Here is a 17,076-nt window from a genome sequence, read left to right on the forward strand (position 1 = left end):
GGCGTGTCTGTGTCAGCGCGTTTGTTTTTATTCTCATCCTCTCATTCACAGTCTGTGTGTTTCAGGGCTGACAGCTTCGCGGGTTTCCAGACAGATTCTCATTGTTCTGAAAGCGTCTCGCGGGTCAATACGGGTTTCGTTCTGTTACCCGGAGCGCGCGCCGGCTGCTCGTGGCTGCTGTCTTTCTGACGTCACACGCAGCTTGTAGAGAAGCGCGTCTCCAAACCTCTCAGCGCAGCTCAGTGACGCGCTTGAAAACGCGACACAGCATTCCCTAATAACACTTGCCATGCATTATGACTTCAAAGTCATCACTGTAAGGCGATGACCTTATTATTTATTGATTTTATTTTGTTTTATTTTACTTTATTATTTCTTCGATCACCAATTGCCACGACAACACACTGTTTATGTATGTAGTACTTATTTTAAGGTAATAAATAAACACAGTTCTCTAGGGATTTATTTATTTTTAATTCTTATTACTCTCTTACATCTCATTACATTATGTATGTGTGTGGAGATTAGATAAAGGACTATTTGGAAGAGAAAATAGGGGGCACTTTTTTACACAGAGAATTGTGAGTCTGGAGCCAACTCCCCAGTAACATTGTTGAAGCGACACCCTGGGATCCTTCAAGAAACAGATTCTAATAATAATAATACTAACAATCTTTAGTGTTATATAGCGCCTTTCATAGTGGACCACCATCACAAAGCGGTGTTTGATCTATGCATCAGCTGCAGAGTCACTTACAACAACGTCTCACCTGAAAGACGGAGCACAAGGAGGTTAAGTGACTTGCTCAGGGTCACACAATGAGTCAGTGGCTGAGCTGGGATTTGAACCGTGGACCTCCTGGTTACAAGCCTGTTTATTTAACCACTGGACCACTCAGCCTCCTAAAAGGAACAATAAGCTCCTAACAACCAGGTTTGAGGACAAAATGACTCCTTGCTGATCAGTCTTTAAGAGAATGTATTATAAAACACCAAACATACTTATTAAACGAAAAGAGAACTATAGTAACTTTCATCCATCATTCTTGAGATTAGACAGATACAATCCTCTGGTATTATAAAAACGTATTACAAGAAATTCTGTGTCCCTTCAATAGTAAAGCCAGCCCTGCTATTAAATCCAGGTTTTGTCGGTCCCTTGAATGGCCTTAGTAGCACTATATTTAAATAAATGCATTTCTTTTTCAGCTGCTACTAAGCAGAATCCCGTGTGCTGCCATGAACAGTGTGGAGATGGAATCTGTCCAGATTAAAGAGGAGTTCTCTGAACCTGAACTTGTCCCCTTTAGAGCGGAGGTCTCTGGGCTGGCTTCCCTTCCCATTAAACAGGAGCTCTGTGAGATGCAGTGTGACAGCAGTCAGTCAGAGGTCTCTGAGATTAAAGCTGAGCACAATGAATTGGAGATCTCTCAGACAGAAGAACCCCTTCCTGTGAAACAAGAAGAGGTGCTGGAAATTAACCATATTAAACAGGAGCCCCCTGAAGTAGAGTTTGCCCACATGGAACCAGGGAAGGAAGAATCCGAGGACTTCAAACCAAACATCCCTGAGCTGGAGAGAGTCTGCGTGAGAGAGCAAGGTGCTGGAGAGGAAGGCTCTCCCAACAGCATGCAAGGAGGTGGAAAGGAAGATGGGCAGTCACATTCAGAATGCAGTCTAGCAGGTGAGTGACTCCCAGTAGCTGTGACATTGTCATTCTAGATTGCGTGATAGTGTGGCAGAGAGGGAGGGAGGGAGCATGTGGGTTACATTACTAGCTATTTGTTTTTCCTGTTCCACTCACACCAGTTCAGGATAGGACTCACTACTGGTGATCTTAAGATACAGATATAAGCCCCTTTCACACTGGCACTCCTACCCGATTATACCAAGGGGGAGAAGAGCTAAAGTACTGTATATAACATTAGAAATGTTCAGTGTCTAAATAGAGGGATATTATTGTACATGTGTAGCGTTATTAGGGGTGCTTGATTCCGTTTCATTTATTTTAGACTTTTAGACTTCTACAAATAGTTAGTTTAAACGTTCAAGTAAAAACATTGAGAGTGCTATATCTTTTTAAATAAATAGCTTTCTATAAATGATCGCATAGCCTATATGTCTGTAAAAAGGTCTTCTGATTTTTCAGTGTTTTACCTCAGCTTTTCAACTCTCCTTAAAAATGCAGTTGATCCTGTTAAGTAGAGGTGCAGTCGGCACCCTCATTTCATATTTGAGTATCGTATAGACATTTATCAATGATTATCCATGCACTGAGGTTTTATTTTTCAAAATAAACAAACATTATATATTTTTTTTTTTAACAGACGCTCTAATAACTAAAACAGTGTGTGTATAATAGTTAAACAAAAAGGCACGACTTGCATTCAAATGAGAACACTTCAATTATATAAAAAACAAAAAATACAAAGGACTTACATTTAACAACTGAAAAGAATATGCGTGCGTCTGCATCAGATTAACATTGTATTTAACAGAAGTAATTTCTGAACTATGGTTTTTCAGTACTGCTCACATTTTATGTCCAAAAGCAAAGCGTTTGAATTAATCTCTCAAACCGTGACTAATGTAACAATTGTACTAAATTCATCTTATTTTTCTATAATATTGCCATATAATCCAAACACAACATGCTTTGAAGGTAAAAGGTAATTGGTAGATTTAATAGATAAAAGAAAGTGTTTTTCTTAATTTTTAAATGAAGAAGCCGTGCATCCAATAGTCCTGCTTGTGATTGGTCTTCTCCAAGACGAATGTAAAGGCTTGAAGTGTGTATCCTAGCAACGCGCTGATCTGCCGTACCAGCACACGAAGCAGCACACTCACACTCAAGGATTTAATGCAAACCAGCAAGACTAAAAATCTGGATCAACAAAACACATGAACTTGTTGAATCAGTTGCGATCGTCTCAGTAATCAACCATGGTATTGTGTTTTCAGCCAGAGTTTTATCGCGTTTCCTGCACTACCAGCCATGCACTTGCATTGTTGTTTGCCTGGGCCCCACCTCCTCCTCACTAGATCTAGCACCAGTAGTTATATTTTCATATATTTTAACATTGTTCCTGTACTGCTGCTGTAACTAAGCTCTGCAGAGCACAGTCTCCCTTTATATCACAATGTGCCCAGACAGGGCTTCGGTTATTTAGATCTCCCGAAGACAACATTGATAGTCATGAGAGCAAAAGCATGCTGGAAATTGCGAGGTGAATATCCAGTGACAATGATGTCACGTGACAAAGGTAGGAAATGGACAACGAAAGAAAACTGAGTAGCCGTTATTTGCAGACACCCTCCTGTTCTTAATATTTGAACTGCACATTTGACAAAGTTTTAACAATTAAGCAAAATTAAAAACATTTGACACTTTACTAACGTTTAACCATTTAAATTCTAAATGATTAACACCCCTAAACGTAATGCTATTGAAAAATATATAATTGTAGGGTGTTTTAGAGGAAATAGACCTGAAACATTACAGGAGAACTCTGAGGGCAGATTTTGATCCCAGGGCTCAGTTTCACCAGCGTCAGTCTTTACTGACTTTGCTTTTACAAATAAAGTAAAGGCTATAAAGAGTATATAGCGGGGTTCTGAAAAATATAGCGTTCCACGTCCCCAAGTGTTGCTACAACTGTTTAAATAACGTACCTGTCATTTCTTTTCATTGTTCACATCCTGACAACTTTTAACACATGACTTTAGTCTGTTGCAAAGCTCTTTTAGAAATGTCTGCTCTAGTGCACTGAGGTTTGAGATCTGTGCTCTAAATCACTGCAGGAAGAGAGATCCATAAAACAGGGGTGAGTCTGAATAATCGAGTATTCTAAATGAAATTACTACTCGAACACTGTGATCAAGTTTTGAGTACTCGTTAATTTCTAAAACAAATGGAAAAATTAGCTAACTACACCCGAAAAAGCTTGGCGTGGTATTTTGACAGAGGAGCAAGTTAAAAGTGATCAGCCACTACAATTGTCACCTCACTGATAACTGACAGGAGGCGGGGCTCTTCCTTACCTAGCTCTGCTATTGGCTAAGGGAGTGCATGAGCAGTGAAAATAGCATCTTTAAAAAAAAATGCAGTGCTTGGAAGTATTTTGAAAAAAGTTAAACGAGATCATCGTGCAATGTAATCTCTGCAGCACAAGCATTTCATATTGTAAATCAACAAGTACATTCTCAATCATCTAAAATGCCAGCACCCATCTGCTACTTTGGAAGAAAACACAGGATGTGGCAAAAAACAAGCAAGCAGTGCATCTTTTACTGTGCGCAGTGGGGATGTGAGGCGTCTCAACTGAAACAAGCAAGCAGTGCATCTTTTACTGTGTGCAGTGGAGATGTGAGGCGTCTCGCCTGAAACAAGCAAGCAGTGCATCTTTTACTGTGTGCAGTGGGGATGTGAGGCGTCTCAACTGAAACAAGCAAGCAGTGCATCTTTTACTGTGTGCAGTGGGGATGTGAGGCGTCTCGACTGAAACAAGCAAGCAGTGCAGCTTTTACTGTGCGCAGTGGAGATGTGAGGCGTCTCGACTGAAACAAGCAAGCAGTGCATCTTTTACTGTGTGCAGTGGAGATGTGAGGCGTCTCGACTGAAAAATGGCTTTTTGTTTGTTAAGCTGTATCCACACCGGACGCAAGCAACACAAGCAAATCATTTAGAAGTCATTGCAGTCAAATGGGTGTATCAACACCAGCAGCGAGTGATGGCACTGCTGGACATCTTCCGATTGCGAAGGGAAGTAAGCATGATGTGTCTTTCATCTGCTGCAGTAAGTTTCCTTGGCCGACCACTGCGTCTACGGTCCTCAACGTTGCCCGTTTCTTTGTGCTTCTTCAAAAGAGCTTGGACAGCACATCTGGAAACCCCTGTCTGCCTTGAAATTTCTGCCTGGGAGAGACCTTGCTGATGCAGTATAACTACCTTGTGTCTTGTTGCTGTGCTCAGTCTTGCCATGGTGTATGACTTTTGACAGTAAACTGTCTTCAGCAACCTCACCTTGTTAGCTGAGTTTGGCTGTTCCTCACCTAGTTTTATTCCTCCTACCCAGCTGTTTCTGTTTCAGTTAATGATTGTGTTTCAACCTACATATTGAATTGATGATCATTAGCACCTGTTTGGTATAATTGTTTAGTCATACACCTGACTATATGCCTACAAAATCCCTGACTTTGTGCAAGTGTACCTAGAAGAATTGATGCTGTTTTGAAGGCAAAGGGTGGTCACACCAAATATGGATTTGATGTAGATTTTTCTTCTGTTCACTCACTTTGCATTTTGTTAATTGATAAATATAAACTATTAACATGTCTATTTTTGAAAGCATTCTTACTTTACAGCATTTTTTCACACCTGCCTAAAACTTTTGCACAGTACGGTATATATATATATATATATATATATATATATATATATATATATATATATATATATATATACAGTGCCGTCCTATCCCACAACTTCCAAGTGAAAGAAATATTCTGGAAATTTGTAGAAAATTAATTAAAAATAAAAACTGAAATAGCTTGTTTGGATAAGTGTCCACCCCGCTTGTAATAGCAATCCTAAATTAGCTCAGGTGTAACCAATAGCCTTCAAAATCACACACCAAGTTAAGTGGCCTCCACCTGTGTTAAATTGTAGTGATTTCAGGATAAATTCAGCAGTGTCTGTAGGTTCCCTCTGCTGGGTAGTGCATTTCAAAGCAAAGACCATGAGCACCAAGGCGCTTTCAAAAGAACTCTGGGACAAAGTTGTTGAAAGGCAGGGGATCAGGGGATGGGTATAAAAAAATATCAAAGGCCTTGAATATCCCTTGGAGCACAGTCAAGATGATTATTAAGAAGTGGAAGGTGTATGGCACCACCAAGACCCTGCCTAGATCAGGCCGTCCCTCCAAACTGGATGACTGAGCAAGGAGACTGATCAGAGAGGCTACCAAGAGGCCAATGGCAACTTTTCAAGAGCTACAGGCTTTTATGGCCAAGACTGGTCAAAGTGTGCATGTGACAACAATATCCCAAGCACTCCACAAATCTGGTCTGTATGGTAGGGTGGCAAGAAGGAAGCCGTTACTCAAGAAAGCCCACCTTGAATCCTGTTTGAAGTATGCAAAAAAACACGCAGGAGATTCTGTAGCCATGTGGCAAAAAGTTTTGTGGTCTGACGAAACTAAAATGGAACTTTTTGACCTAAATTCAAAGCGTTATTTTTGGCACAAACCCAACACAGCGCATCACCCAAAGAACACCATCCCTACTGTGAAGCATGGTGGTGGCAGCATCATGTTATGGGGATGTTTCTCATCGGCAGGGACTGGGGCACTTGTCAGGATAGAAGGGAAAATGAATGGAGCACAGTACAGTGAAGTCCTTGAGGAAAACCTGCTGCCCTCTGCAAGAAACCTGAAACTGAGACGGAAGTTCACCTTTCAGCATGACAACGACCCAAAGCACACAGCCAAATCTACACTGGAGTGGCTAAGGAACAAAAAGGTAAATGTCATCAAGTGGCCCCGTCAGAGCACCGACCTAAATCCAATCGAAAATTTCCATCAACGCTCCCCAAGGAACTTGACAGAGCTTTAACAGTTTTGTAAAGAAGAATGGTCCAATATTGCCTAATCTAGGTGTGCAAAGTTGGTAGAGACCTATCCCAACAGACTCACAGCTGTAATTGCTGCCAAAGGTGCTTCCACCAAGTATTAACTCAGGGGGTTGGTGACTTATCCAATTATGATCTTCCAGTTTTGTATTTGTAATATATCATCTTTTTCTCAATAAAAAAACTTTTTTTCCCCTTAACAGTGTGGAGTATGGTGTGTAGATAAGTGGAAAAAATCCTTGTTTAAATGCATGAAACTCTGAGGCACTGACACAACAAAATGTGAAAAAAGTTCAAGGGGGTGTAGACTTTCCATAGGCACTGTACATAAGAACATAAGAAAGTTTACAAACGAGAGGAGGCCATTCAGCCCATCTTGCTCGTTTGGTTGTTAGTAGCTTATTGATCCCAGAATCTCATCAAGCAGCTTCTTGAAGGATCCCAGGGTGTCAGCTTCAACAACATTACTGGGGAGTTGGTTCCAGACCCTCACAATTCTCTGTGTAAAAAAGTGCCTCCTATTTTCTGTTCTGAATGTCCCTTTATCTAATCTCCATTTGTGACCCCTAGTCCTTGTTTCTCTTTTCAGGTCAAAAAAGTCCCCTGTGTTGACATTGTCTATACCTTTTAGGATTTTGAATGTTTGAATCAGATCACCTGCAAATATCTTATTATTCGAAATTCCCACCCCTAACAAAAAACGTGAGTGTTGTGTTTGTTCGTTTGTCTAGTAAACTGTTTGTTTGTTTGTTTACTAACACTACTAACACTATCCGGAGCTGTAGCCGCAGGCCAACATCAAACCCGGACACCAGCACTTCCCTCACCACAACAAATTGTATTACACACCACGAGCACTAAAATCACTCACTAAAGAACTGTGTCTGTGTTTTGTGTTACGTGTGGGTGTTAAAAGAACGGGACTTATTGTTACGGGTCAAACCCGGGGATTCTAATTGAAGTGATACACGCCACTGTATCACTTTACAACAGTATTATTTACAGCTGATTGCCGTCAGCCTCTGGACATTGTGAAACCAATAAACACCCTTGCACCTGGATATAATTGTGTGTCTGTTTTCTTGCACCTGGATATAATTGTCTGTCTGTTTTCTTCTGCACTGCTGCATTGCCTTGACCTGCACTCACTTACCCACTTTGCCACAGCGTCCCTATGTGTGGTTGCTGCTAATACTTTCTAAGGACCTGTCACTGTTATGAGTAATTAGAGGTTGAGGAGTCGAAACTTTCATTCTTGGTATATTCGAATATCTTATTATTCGAAATTCCCACCCCTAACAAAAAACCTTAAGTGCTCTGTTTTTTCTGTTCCATACCACATCATGGATCGCTGTTGCTGTGTTACCTGACAATGTTGGCAATAATCCTGACGCTATCAGTGCACTAGGGTGGGCATTTTGAGAAGAGCTTTGAAACATGCTTTAAAGTTATGTGTAAAAAGTTGTCATGATGTTAGCATTGAAAATAAATGACAGGTACGTTATTTAAACAGTATTATTATTATCATTCTTCTTCTTCTTCTTCTTATTATTTATTTCTTAGCAGACACCCTTATCCAAGGCGACTTACAGTCGTAATCAAAATACAGTTCTAGCAACACATGGGGATGTGGAACGCTATATTTTTTGGAACCCGCTACTTACTCTAAGTTTTTAACTTTAAGCTGGTGTAACGCAGTGCAAGCCCCCACCGCTGAAATTCATATGCTTTAATCCACTCCTCCACCATTGTTGAACTCCATGGCAGTGCTTGACAACACAGTGGGGCTCGGGCACAGAAATATCGTGCGTGCACATCCAGCGATCTTTGAGAAACTGCCTCTGCACAGGGGATACACAATTCTATGGGTTACAGAAATCTGCATAACACCCGTCAGGACAATTTGATTTTGAGATGCATGCCTCGGTTTGAATGGCAGTGAAGTCAAGTTTTACCTGTATATCTAGTTTGCCTATGTGTTAATCTGGCCCTGCACATGCCCTGAGAGTTGGTTCATACATCACTGCAGATGAATGCGATACATCCAGCGCAGACCACATGCAATTTCAGGTCACAGACGCATGAGAAAAGGCTGTACGACTTTCCAAAAAAGACGCATGTCGCAAGAGTGTGTGTGACCTGTCACATAGGGTCAGAGACCCTCGACTCCAACCACAAATTATGTCGGAGTCTGAATTATGAACCAACCTTAAGCCTACAAGCAGTCCGTCTTACTTTCTTTCCTGTTCATGTTTTCCAGGTTCCAGTCCAGCAGCTAAAGCGAGGGCAGGCGGTGGAGAATATCCTGACTGTGGTAAAGGTTTAACGCAGTTAGGGCATTTAAACAAAACCCAGCGAACTCACACAGGCGAGAAACCGTATTGCTGCACTGACTGTGGGAAGAGTTTCAGTCATTCAAACAGCCTTGTTTTACACCAGCGAATTCACACAGGAGAGAAACCGTATCACTGTTCTGACTGTGGGAAGAGTTTCAGTCAGTCAAACAGCCTTGTTTTTCACCAGCGAACTCACACAGGAGAGAAACCGTATCGCTGCTCTGACTGTGGGAAGAGTTTCAGTCGGTCAAACAGCCTTGTTTTACATGAACGAACTCACACAGGAGAGAAACCATATCACTGCTCTGACTGTGGGAAGAGTTTCAGTCGGTCAAACAGCCTTGTTTTACACCAGCGAACTCACACAGGAGAGAAACCATATCACTGCTCTGACTGTGGGAAGAATTTCAGTCGGTCAGGCAGCCTTGTTTCACACCAGCGAACTCACACAGGAGAGAAACCGTATCGCTGCTCTGACTGTGGGAAGAGTTTCAGACAGTTAGGCAGCCTTGTTTCACACCAGCGAACTCACACAGGAGAGAAACCGTATCACTGCTCTGACTGTGGGAAGAGTTACAGTCAGTTAGGAAGCCTAAAAGGACACCAGCGAACTCACACAGGAGAGAAACCGTATCACTGCTCTGACTGTGGGAAGAGTTTCAGTTGGTCAGACAGCCTTGTTTCACACCAGCGAACTCACACAGGAGAGAAACTGTGTCTCTTAAACAAGCCCTTCCAAAACACCAGTGAATTCACAGAGGAGAGAAACCTTAAAGACTGTTTTGTGTATCACTCTTAACCCTTTGCGGTCCATTTTTTCAGCATGTATGTTTTGTGTATCACTCTTAAGAGCATGCATTTTAAATTGTAAAAATGCAAATCCACTCTCTTGCTCTCTGTCAAAGTGGGCAGTGACGTGAACACGTCACAAGAGGCTTCTCTGCTGTCAGTTTAACTCAGGCTGTCAATGCAGTCAGTGCCTGGGAGCGGGAATATGCAGAAAGGAAACGATTCACACCTCATCTGATGGACGAGTCAGGAGAAATCAATAACTCAGTGTGGAAATGAGTTTCAGGATTTAACATTTGAACTTCATTAACTTGAAAATAAATAAATTGATGGGAATGAGTATCCAGACCCCTGATGTAGCATCCTAGAGACGAGACTGCAGCGTCCTTACTGGGCAACCACCTGGAGGATGTGTCTTGTAAAGTCATCACGTTTCAAAAACGAATGAAAACTGATAGTGTCGCATGACTGTATTATGACATGAATGAGTGAATATTGCGTGACGTGTCGCTTTGCAGTGTGCATTGTCCATGCTTGTGTTTGTGTTGCTTTTGTAAAGTGCCCCGAGTAATAGCAGTGCAGTGTAACGGATGTGCAATGGATGTATTTATTTTTTTGAATGTAATAAGATTGAGTTTTATTGTGTGATTTTTATCATTTTTACTGTTGCACTGTCCCTTTAAACTCCAGGAAGACTGTTGGTCTCAATAGTAATTGCAGTGCTAATTCGTAATGGGGCCAGCTGTATAAGAACAGGTGGGATTAATCAGTGCGAGGGCGATCGGGTTTGAGAGATTTGTGAGCTGAGAGCACGGGTCGGGGAACTACTGTTTGGTAAGGATTGTAACTTTTCAAGTGTAATACTGAGGCGCTGTGAATTGGCTGAAGCGCTAGAAGTTAATGGTAAACTATTCATATTGAATAGTTTGGTCCGCTCTATATTGGAGTGGTTTCAGTGAAGTATCCCCCGTACTCTTAGACGTCGGTCGCAATTGTATGGGGTTGATTACAAAAGAGAATGTGCATTGTCTGTATTCTGAGTTTGTAATTACGATCCTGTGAATTTTGATGTAATTATCTGAGCGCTGCATACAAACTTTTTTTCTGTGTTATTGGTTGTTTTAGACTTTTAGAGTAGCGTCTTTGTCCTGATTATCCTAACTGTAATTGTGTATGTGTTTACAATGTATAGTTATGAGAGGTCTGTTAACTGTTGATTGCACACCTGCACTTTATCAACTTGTGTATTAACGAAAATAGCGGCTATTGGAGGGTTTAAGCATTATAGGCATTTTTTAGGTTGCATGACGTTTTCTGTTCTATGAAAATCACTGATTATGACTTTTTTTTAGTGTGTTATTTAAGGTTTGTTTTATTGTTTGGAATTGTGTTTGTGGAAACCACTATTTGCTTGAAGGCTGTTATTTAAAAGTGTTATTGTGCTGTGAATTATCTTTTTATTTAGAAGTGTTGGTGTGACATGACTTAGTTTAAAGTATCCTAGTGCTTAGGGTCTGATGGGATCGCTCTTGGTTAATAATCTGCTGCTATAGTTTAAAGGTTGCTGCTATCAAATCTGCTGCTATAGGTAAAAGCTGTGATATTTTGTTTAAATAAAATTCTTGTTTTTATACCTTGTTGTCCTCACTTTACACACTGTGCTGTCTTGATTTTTAAAGAACCTGTTATTTATTTGGAGTTATATTAACTTCAAATTGGCGTAGTCATTAATCCTACTTAAATTGGTTATTTAAGATAGTCAATTTAATTATAGGGATAACTGAGGGGGTTATCCTTGGTTAACTAGTGAACAGTGTTTTGGACGGGGGGCGCTACAGCAGCAGGCATGTGTACGGATCTTGGGTACAGAAAGTCATAGCGGTTTCATCCCTGGCTCTTTCTTGCTCTTTTGCAGTATCTTGCACTCGGTGACAAATTCCCAATGAAAATGTAGCTGAGCTATGACTATTAATCAGGGTTCGTACGCTAGTCTGGAAGTCTGGAAAAAGTATGAAAAAATGCAAAACTGATTTCCAGGGCTTGAAAATGCTTGAAAAACCACGTCTCCGTTATGAAAGTCTTGAAAAAGTCTGGAATTTTACTAGCATCACGGGAAAATTAAAATGATTCTGCGATTACTTTTATTATTAATAGTAATTGATCTCTAAAGCGGGTCAGCAGCTCTAGCAGTAACTGTCTAGGCAATTTACTAGTAGCAGCTATGTTGCTTGTGACCAAATCCCGCGAGGATTGCCCCGTGTATCACCCCTGACAACGTCCTCACAACTCAAAAGCAATCCTATCCAGTCAGCGCACTGGTATATGTCACATTACTGTCTGCTCCAGTGAAACGAAGGGTAAAATGGACTCTACGACAGCCAAGGCTATGATTTTTTAAACAAAGTTACAGACTGGAATTACAAGCTACTGTACTCTGCTCACCGAGATTCACATTGTGTTATCTTGTTGTTACCTTTATTAAATCGTTAATGTTATTTCCCAACCCAGGAAAAAAAATCGAATACGATAGTTGGGGTGTATTCAAACTGGGTTCATTTCAAACATCCTCAGTTCGGTTCGTTTGCTTTGAAGCAGTGTATCAATGTGCTAGCTGTTCACACTTGCCTTGTATACAAACGTACTGAGTTCGTTTGGAAATTAACTGGGGCTCATTTTCGTGGTTCACTTCCATGTTTTCCCAGGACTCAGTTCACTTGTGTTCATATTGAAATAGTCAGGGCAGCAGTGTGGAGTAGTGGTTAGGGCTCTGGACTCTTGACAGGAGGTTTGTGGGTTCAATCCCAGGTGGGGACACTGCTGCTGTACCCTTGAGCAAGGTACTTTACCTAGATTGCTCCAGTAAAAACCCAACTGTATAAATGGGTAATTGTATGTAAAAAATAATGTGGTATCTTGTAACAGTTGTAAGTCGCCCTGGAAAAGGGTGTCTGCTAAGAAATAAATAATAATAATAATAATAATAATAATAATAATAATCAAGTGAACTCGTTTTTTATTAATAAAAGACCATCGGATGTTTACATTTTCTGGCATTGCTTCTTCACACTATGTAAATATTCAAATACAATAGTAGTACAGTAGCCTACTGTATATATTGTTTAGTATTTTGCTTTTTTTCATTTATATAAAATCCTCGTATATTGAAAAAAAAAGAACTACGGTATTGTAATAATGACAACAGATATAAAGGAATGTATTTTTTAGGCATATAGCTCCTCGTGTAAAACATTAGCATAGAGTGTGTACAGCGATGAATAAATAAATTGTGTTTTATTTCATTTATGCAAGACAACAGAGAACACGTAATTCATACCTGGGAACTATCTGGCAAACTCTGAGACTGACATCCTACTGTAGAGCATTGTTTTCTTTCTTTAAGTTTACTAAACCAAAATCAGGAACATATAATAATTTAGAAAAAAAATCTGGTCCTTTTTTTAATATAATACTTTGTATTTTAGTTTTTTTTGTTTTTTTGCAGCACTGGTAAACATATTTACGTACACACCAAGCATAACTTTATCCAAACAGACGTTTGTTAAAAACTGGACAACGAGCCAAAAACGGAATGTTTAACTTGCATACTGTGCTATATTGTATAATAAAGTTGGTGCTTGCACACCACCTCGCACAACATCGTATACAGTAATCCACATGCAGCTGTATTTTCTGCAAATGTGATTTTTTTTCCCAATGTCAATGATGAATCATGAAAGCGATTGGAGGCAGTTGACATCATTCAACATGAACTTGAACAATTCTACAAAAAAAAGAAAACAGCTTTTTTAAAAAAAAGAAAAAGAGGTTATAGCAATCGCACCAGCCAACCGGAGCCACGGTAATTTCAATAAATTCCCAGGTATGTTGATATTACAGCAAATACATTGGGTTTTGTCAGTCTGATTTTTTAATTTTTTTCTGATCACATTTCTAACAATGCCGTTGTTTCCCCCGTTGTCCATATCACTCATCTGGACATTTTTACCACCTGTTTGTGTATGCAGTAACTACGCTACTGTACAGCCAAATCTACCGGGTTTGTTTCCTGTTTGCAAAAGAACCGAGACCGTCCAGTGTTCACATTCATGTTTTTAAGCGAACTGAACTCAGTTCTTTTGCCAAACGGTCTGAGACGATCTCTTCTAGTGGTCTCAGTTCAGTTCAGTTCGGTTTGGTTCGTTTGCCAAGTTTGTCGAACTTTGATGTTCACACTGCTCTCCAAACGAACCGAACCGTACTGAGTATGAAAAAAAGCTCCGGTGTGAACAGGCCCTTATTATCACCGACTCGGATTAAAAAAATAAACTATTTCTGCAGCCCCTTGGTTTGTACAAATGTAGCATGTTAACATCGCTTTTTTCATTTCTTTAATGTGATTAATAAAACGTACAAGTAATTTTATTTTAAATGTATGGTGCTTGCTTGTAACTTACAGTACCGAGTGCAGCAACTGTCTCGGGTCCAAACCGTCAGCTGAGTGTACTATTTACATCCTCGCTATATGGCCTTCATTATACGATTAAATACTGATTTTAAAATCAAACTGCTGCTGATGTTGGCTCGTACAGCTCTATGCAACCGGCACGGCAAAGCAACATTGATTTTTTTTTTTTTTCTTTCTTTAAATAATGAACCAAGATTTAAATTAACTTTTGCAATTGAAACAAAACAGTTTATATTGTTTGTTTTGGGTTGTCCTTTTACTATAGCGAACAAAAGGCTTTGGACCCAAACAGGGTTGTTCTAGCGAGGGTGTGCAGTATTCAGTGTTTGACTTGTATGTTTAATATACCACACTTGCACATTTGTTATTTCATTTTTGTTATTTTTCACCTCCCAGAGTGTTCAACATTTAACAGAGGGTATAAAGAAGTTTGGATCAGAATCCAGTCTCATCCCTTACAAAAAAGTAATATACTGCATGTATACTTGTGCCAAAATTGTCTGGTTTTAGTATCCTATTGGTCACATAATACTATCCTATTTTGACAAGTATACTTGCAGTATACAACTTTTTATATTCTCTTTGTAAATAATGCAACATAGTTCTCAAATATTGGGCATTTCTTAGATTGTATCTTACTTCTCTTTTGCATACCTGCATTGTCTCTTGCTAGATATGCACCTCCAGATTCTAACAAATACTTTTAGAAAACCAGGAGCAACTTCTGCTCTGGATCAAAAAGCTATAATGCTCTGCGGCTGCCCGCCTATGTGGATAACTATTGAAAAACTAGTAGAAACTAAAAACACAAGTCTGGGAAAAACAAATGACAGTCTAGAAGAAAGTATGGAATTTTGATGTTTGAAAAAGTGCATGAACCCGGATTAATGGATGAAGCTTTCATTACAGAGCACAAAATAATCTACAATACAGTGTGGCAATGGAAATAAATGTGGGGCCGGGGTGCTCTATAGATTTAGCTGGTACATCCGCGACCTGGAATGTAAACAATGTAATGCCTTTTCTCCAATTTTTTAATTAAATACTGTAGAGTATTTTTTTTCTCTAGAGTGTGTGGAATGTCACGGCTCCTCACACCTGTGTCCATGGTCACCTCTGTGTTAATCTCCTAAAGGTTCAAATGAATTTCACTAAAAGCATCTGGATGGCAGACTCCCTTTCTACCGCTCTCCTCCTCTCATTCCCCCTCTACTTCCTTTCTCATTCCCCCTCTCCCCCATCCTTCCCTTCATCTCTTTCCTCTCCCTCTCTCTTCTCTTTTTCCCTCTCTTCTGTGATCCTTGATGGGAATGCATATCCCACATACATAGTCAGCACTCTGTTATCCGTTACCCAGATACCTGTCAATCGCATTTTACCATCCTTTTATTAAGAATAAAATCAATCCCCATTGAGATAAATAATGTAACAAATTAATACACTTGCCCATCACGCGCGATTTCCGACTCTGTCACCAGTTTTCTAATTATTATTATTATTAGTATTTGTTTATTTAGCAGACGCCTTTATCCAAGGCGACTTACAGAGACTCGGGTGTGTGAACTATGCATCAGCTGCAGAGTCACTTACAATTACGTCTCACCCGAAAGATGGAGCACAAGGAGGTGAAGTGACTTGCTCAGGGTGACACAATGAGTCAGTGGCTGAGGTGGGATTTGAACCGGGGACCTTCTGGTTACAAGCCCTTTTCTTTAACCACTGGACCACACAGCCTCTAATACAAAGCCCACCTCTTCAATGTTACAATTTATCTGAATATCTGTCACAACCCACATTTAAAAAAATATGACGACAATGCAGCCAAAACAAAGTGAGTGAAACAAGCTACGGCATTGTAACAGTTAATCATTAGACAGGTTTAGATACTGTGATGTATTTTTTTTTTTTGTAATTGCTGTTAGGGCCTTACTCTATAGGTTGGGGTGGAGGGGTTAGGAGAGTTATTTTAAGGTTGGGGTGGAGGGGAGGGGTTAGAAGAGTTATTTTAAGGTTGGGGTGGAGGGATGGAGGGGAGGGGTTAGGAGAGTTATTTTAAGGTTGGGGTGGAGGGGAGGGGTTAGAAGAGTTATTTTAAGGTTGGGGTGGAGGGATGGAGGGGAGGGGTTAGAAGAGTTATTTTAAGGTTGGGGTGGAGGGATGGAGGGGAGGGGTTAGAAGAGTTATTTTAAGGTTGGGGTGGAGGGAGGGGATGGGTTAGAAGAGTTATTTTCTTTCTTTCTAATATTATATAGATGAATTGTCTTTATTATGTATGAGATATATTCTCCCTGTGTTGTCATGAATTTGTATATATTGTATATGTGTGTATGTGGGATTTTAACTGAAACCTCTGAGCCCTCATCATTTCATTCTGCAATGAATTCTCATCCTCAGCAGTTTCATTTCTATGCACTTTAGAATTTGGTCTTCCATATTATTTTTTTTATTCTAAATCCACAAGCGTTTGTCCCGGATGACCACTCCCGTGATGATCGCCGCTGCCATGACAACCGATGACATCACCCGCACATTCCGTATACTTCAGAACACTTTGAGTCATTTTTTGTAAGGCAGTATTAACGCTTTATTGTTTTCAGAAAATAACAACAATACGATTATCAGCTCAGCTGCTAGTGTGTACTAAACACAAGCTCAAATATTCCACTTCCACTCCAGTCTCTGGTAATGCAGCACTATTCCAGTTCCACTCCAGTCTATGGTAATGCAGCACTATTCCAGTTCCACTCCAGTCTCTGGTAATGCAGCACTATTCCAGTTCCACTCCAGTCTCTGGTAATGCAGCTCTATTCCAGTTCCACTCCAGTCTCTGGTAATGCAGCACTATTCCAGTTCCACTC

At 40.2% G+C, this 17,076-nt stretch overlaps 1 protein-coding gene across 2 annotated transcripts in view; it reads left to right on the top strand.

Moving 5' to 3' along the window:
• Nucleotides 1-739: 739 nt before the first annotated feature.
• LOC131709380 (zinc finger protein 79-like) overlaps nucleotides 740-17,076 on the top strand; it is a 237,825-nt gene continuing 221,488 nt past the window's right edge. The window contains exons 1-2 of one of the 2 annotated variants that reach the window (XR_009311491.1): nucleotides 740-1,684; nucleotides 8,889-10,582. Coding sequence is in view for 1 of the 2 variants with exons in the window: in XM_059011897.1 (XP_058867880.1) it covers nucleotides 1,240-1,684; nucleotides 8,889-9,763 (1,320 nt within the window). In the remaining variant the exon portion in view is untranslated. Of the gene's footprint in view, nucleotides 1,685-8,888; nucleotides 12,658-17,076 lie in introns of those variants that run through there. The other variant, XM_059011897.1, reaches the window with a different exon arrangement.

Source organism: Acipenser ruthenus, chromosome 43, assembly GCF_902713425.1.
Source record: "Acipenser ruthenus chromosome 43, fAciRut3.2 maternal haplotype, whole genome shotgun sequence".
In the NCBI taxonomy this organism is placed as follows: Eukaryota; Metazoa; Chordata; class Actinopteri; order Acipenseriformes; family Acipenseridae; genus Acipenser; species Acipenser ruthenus.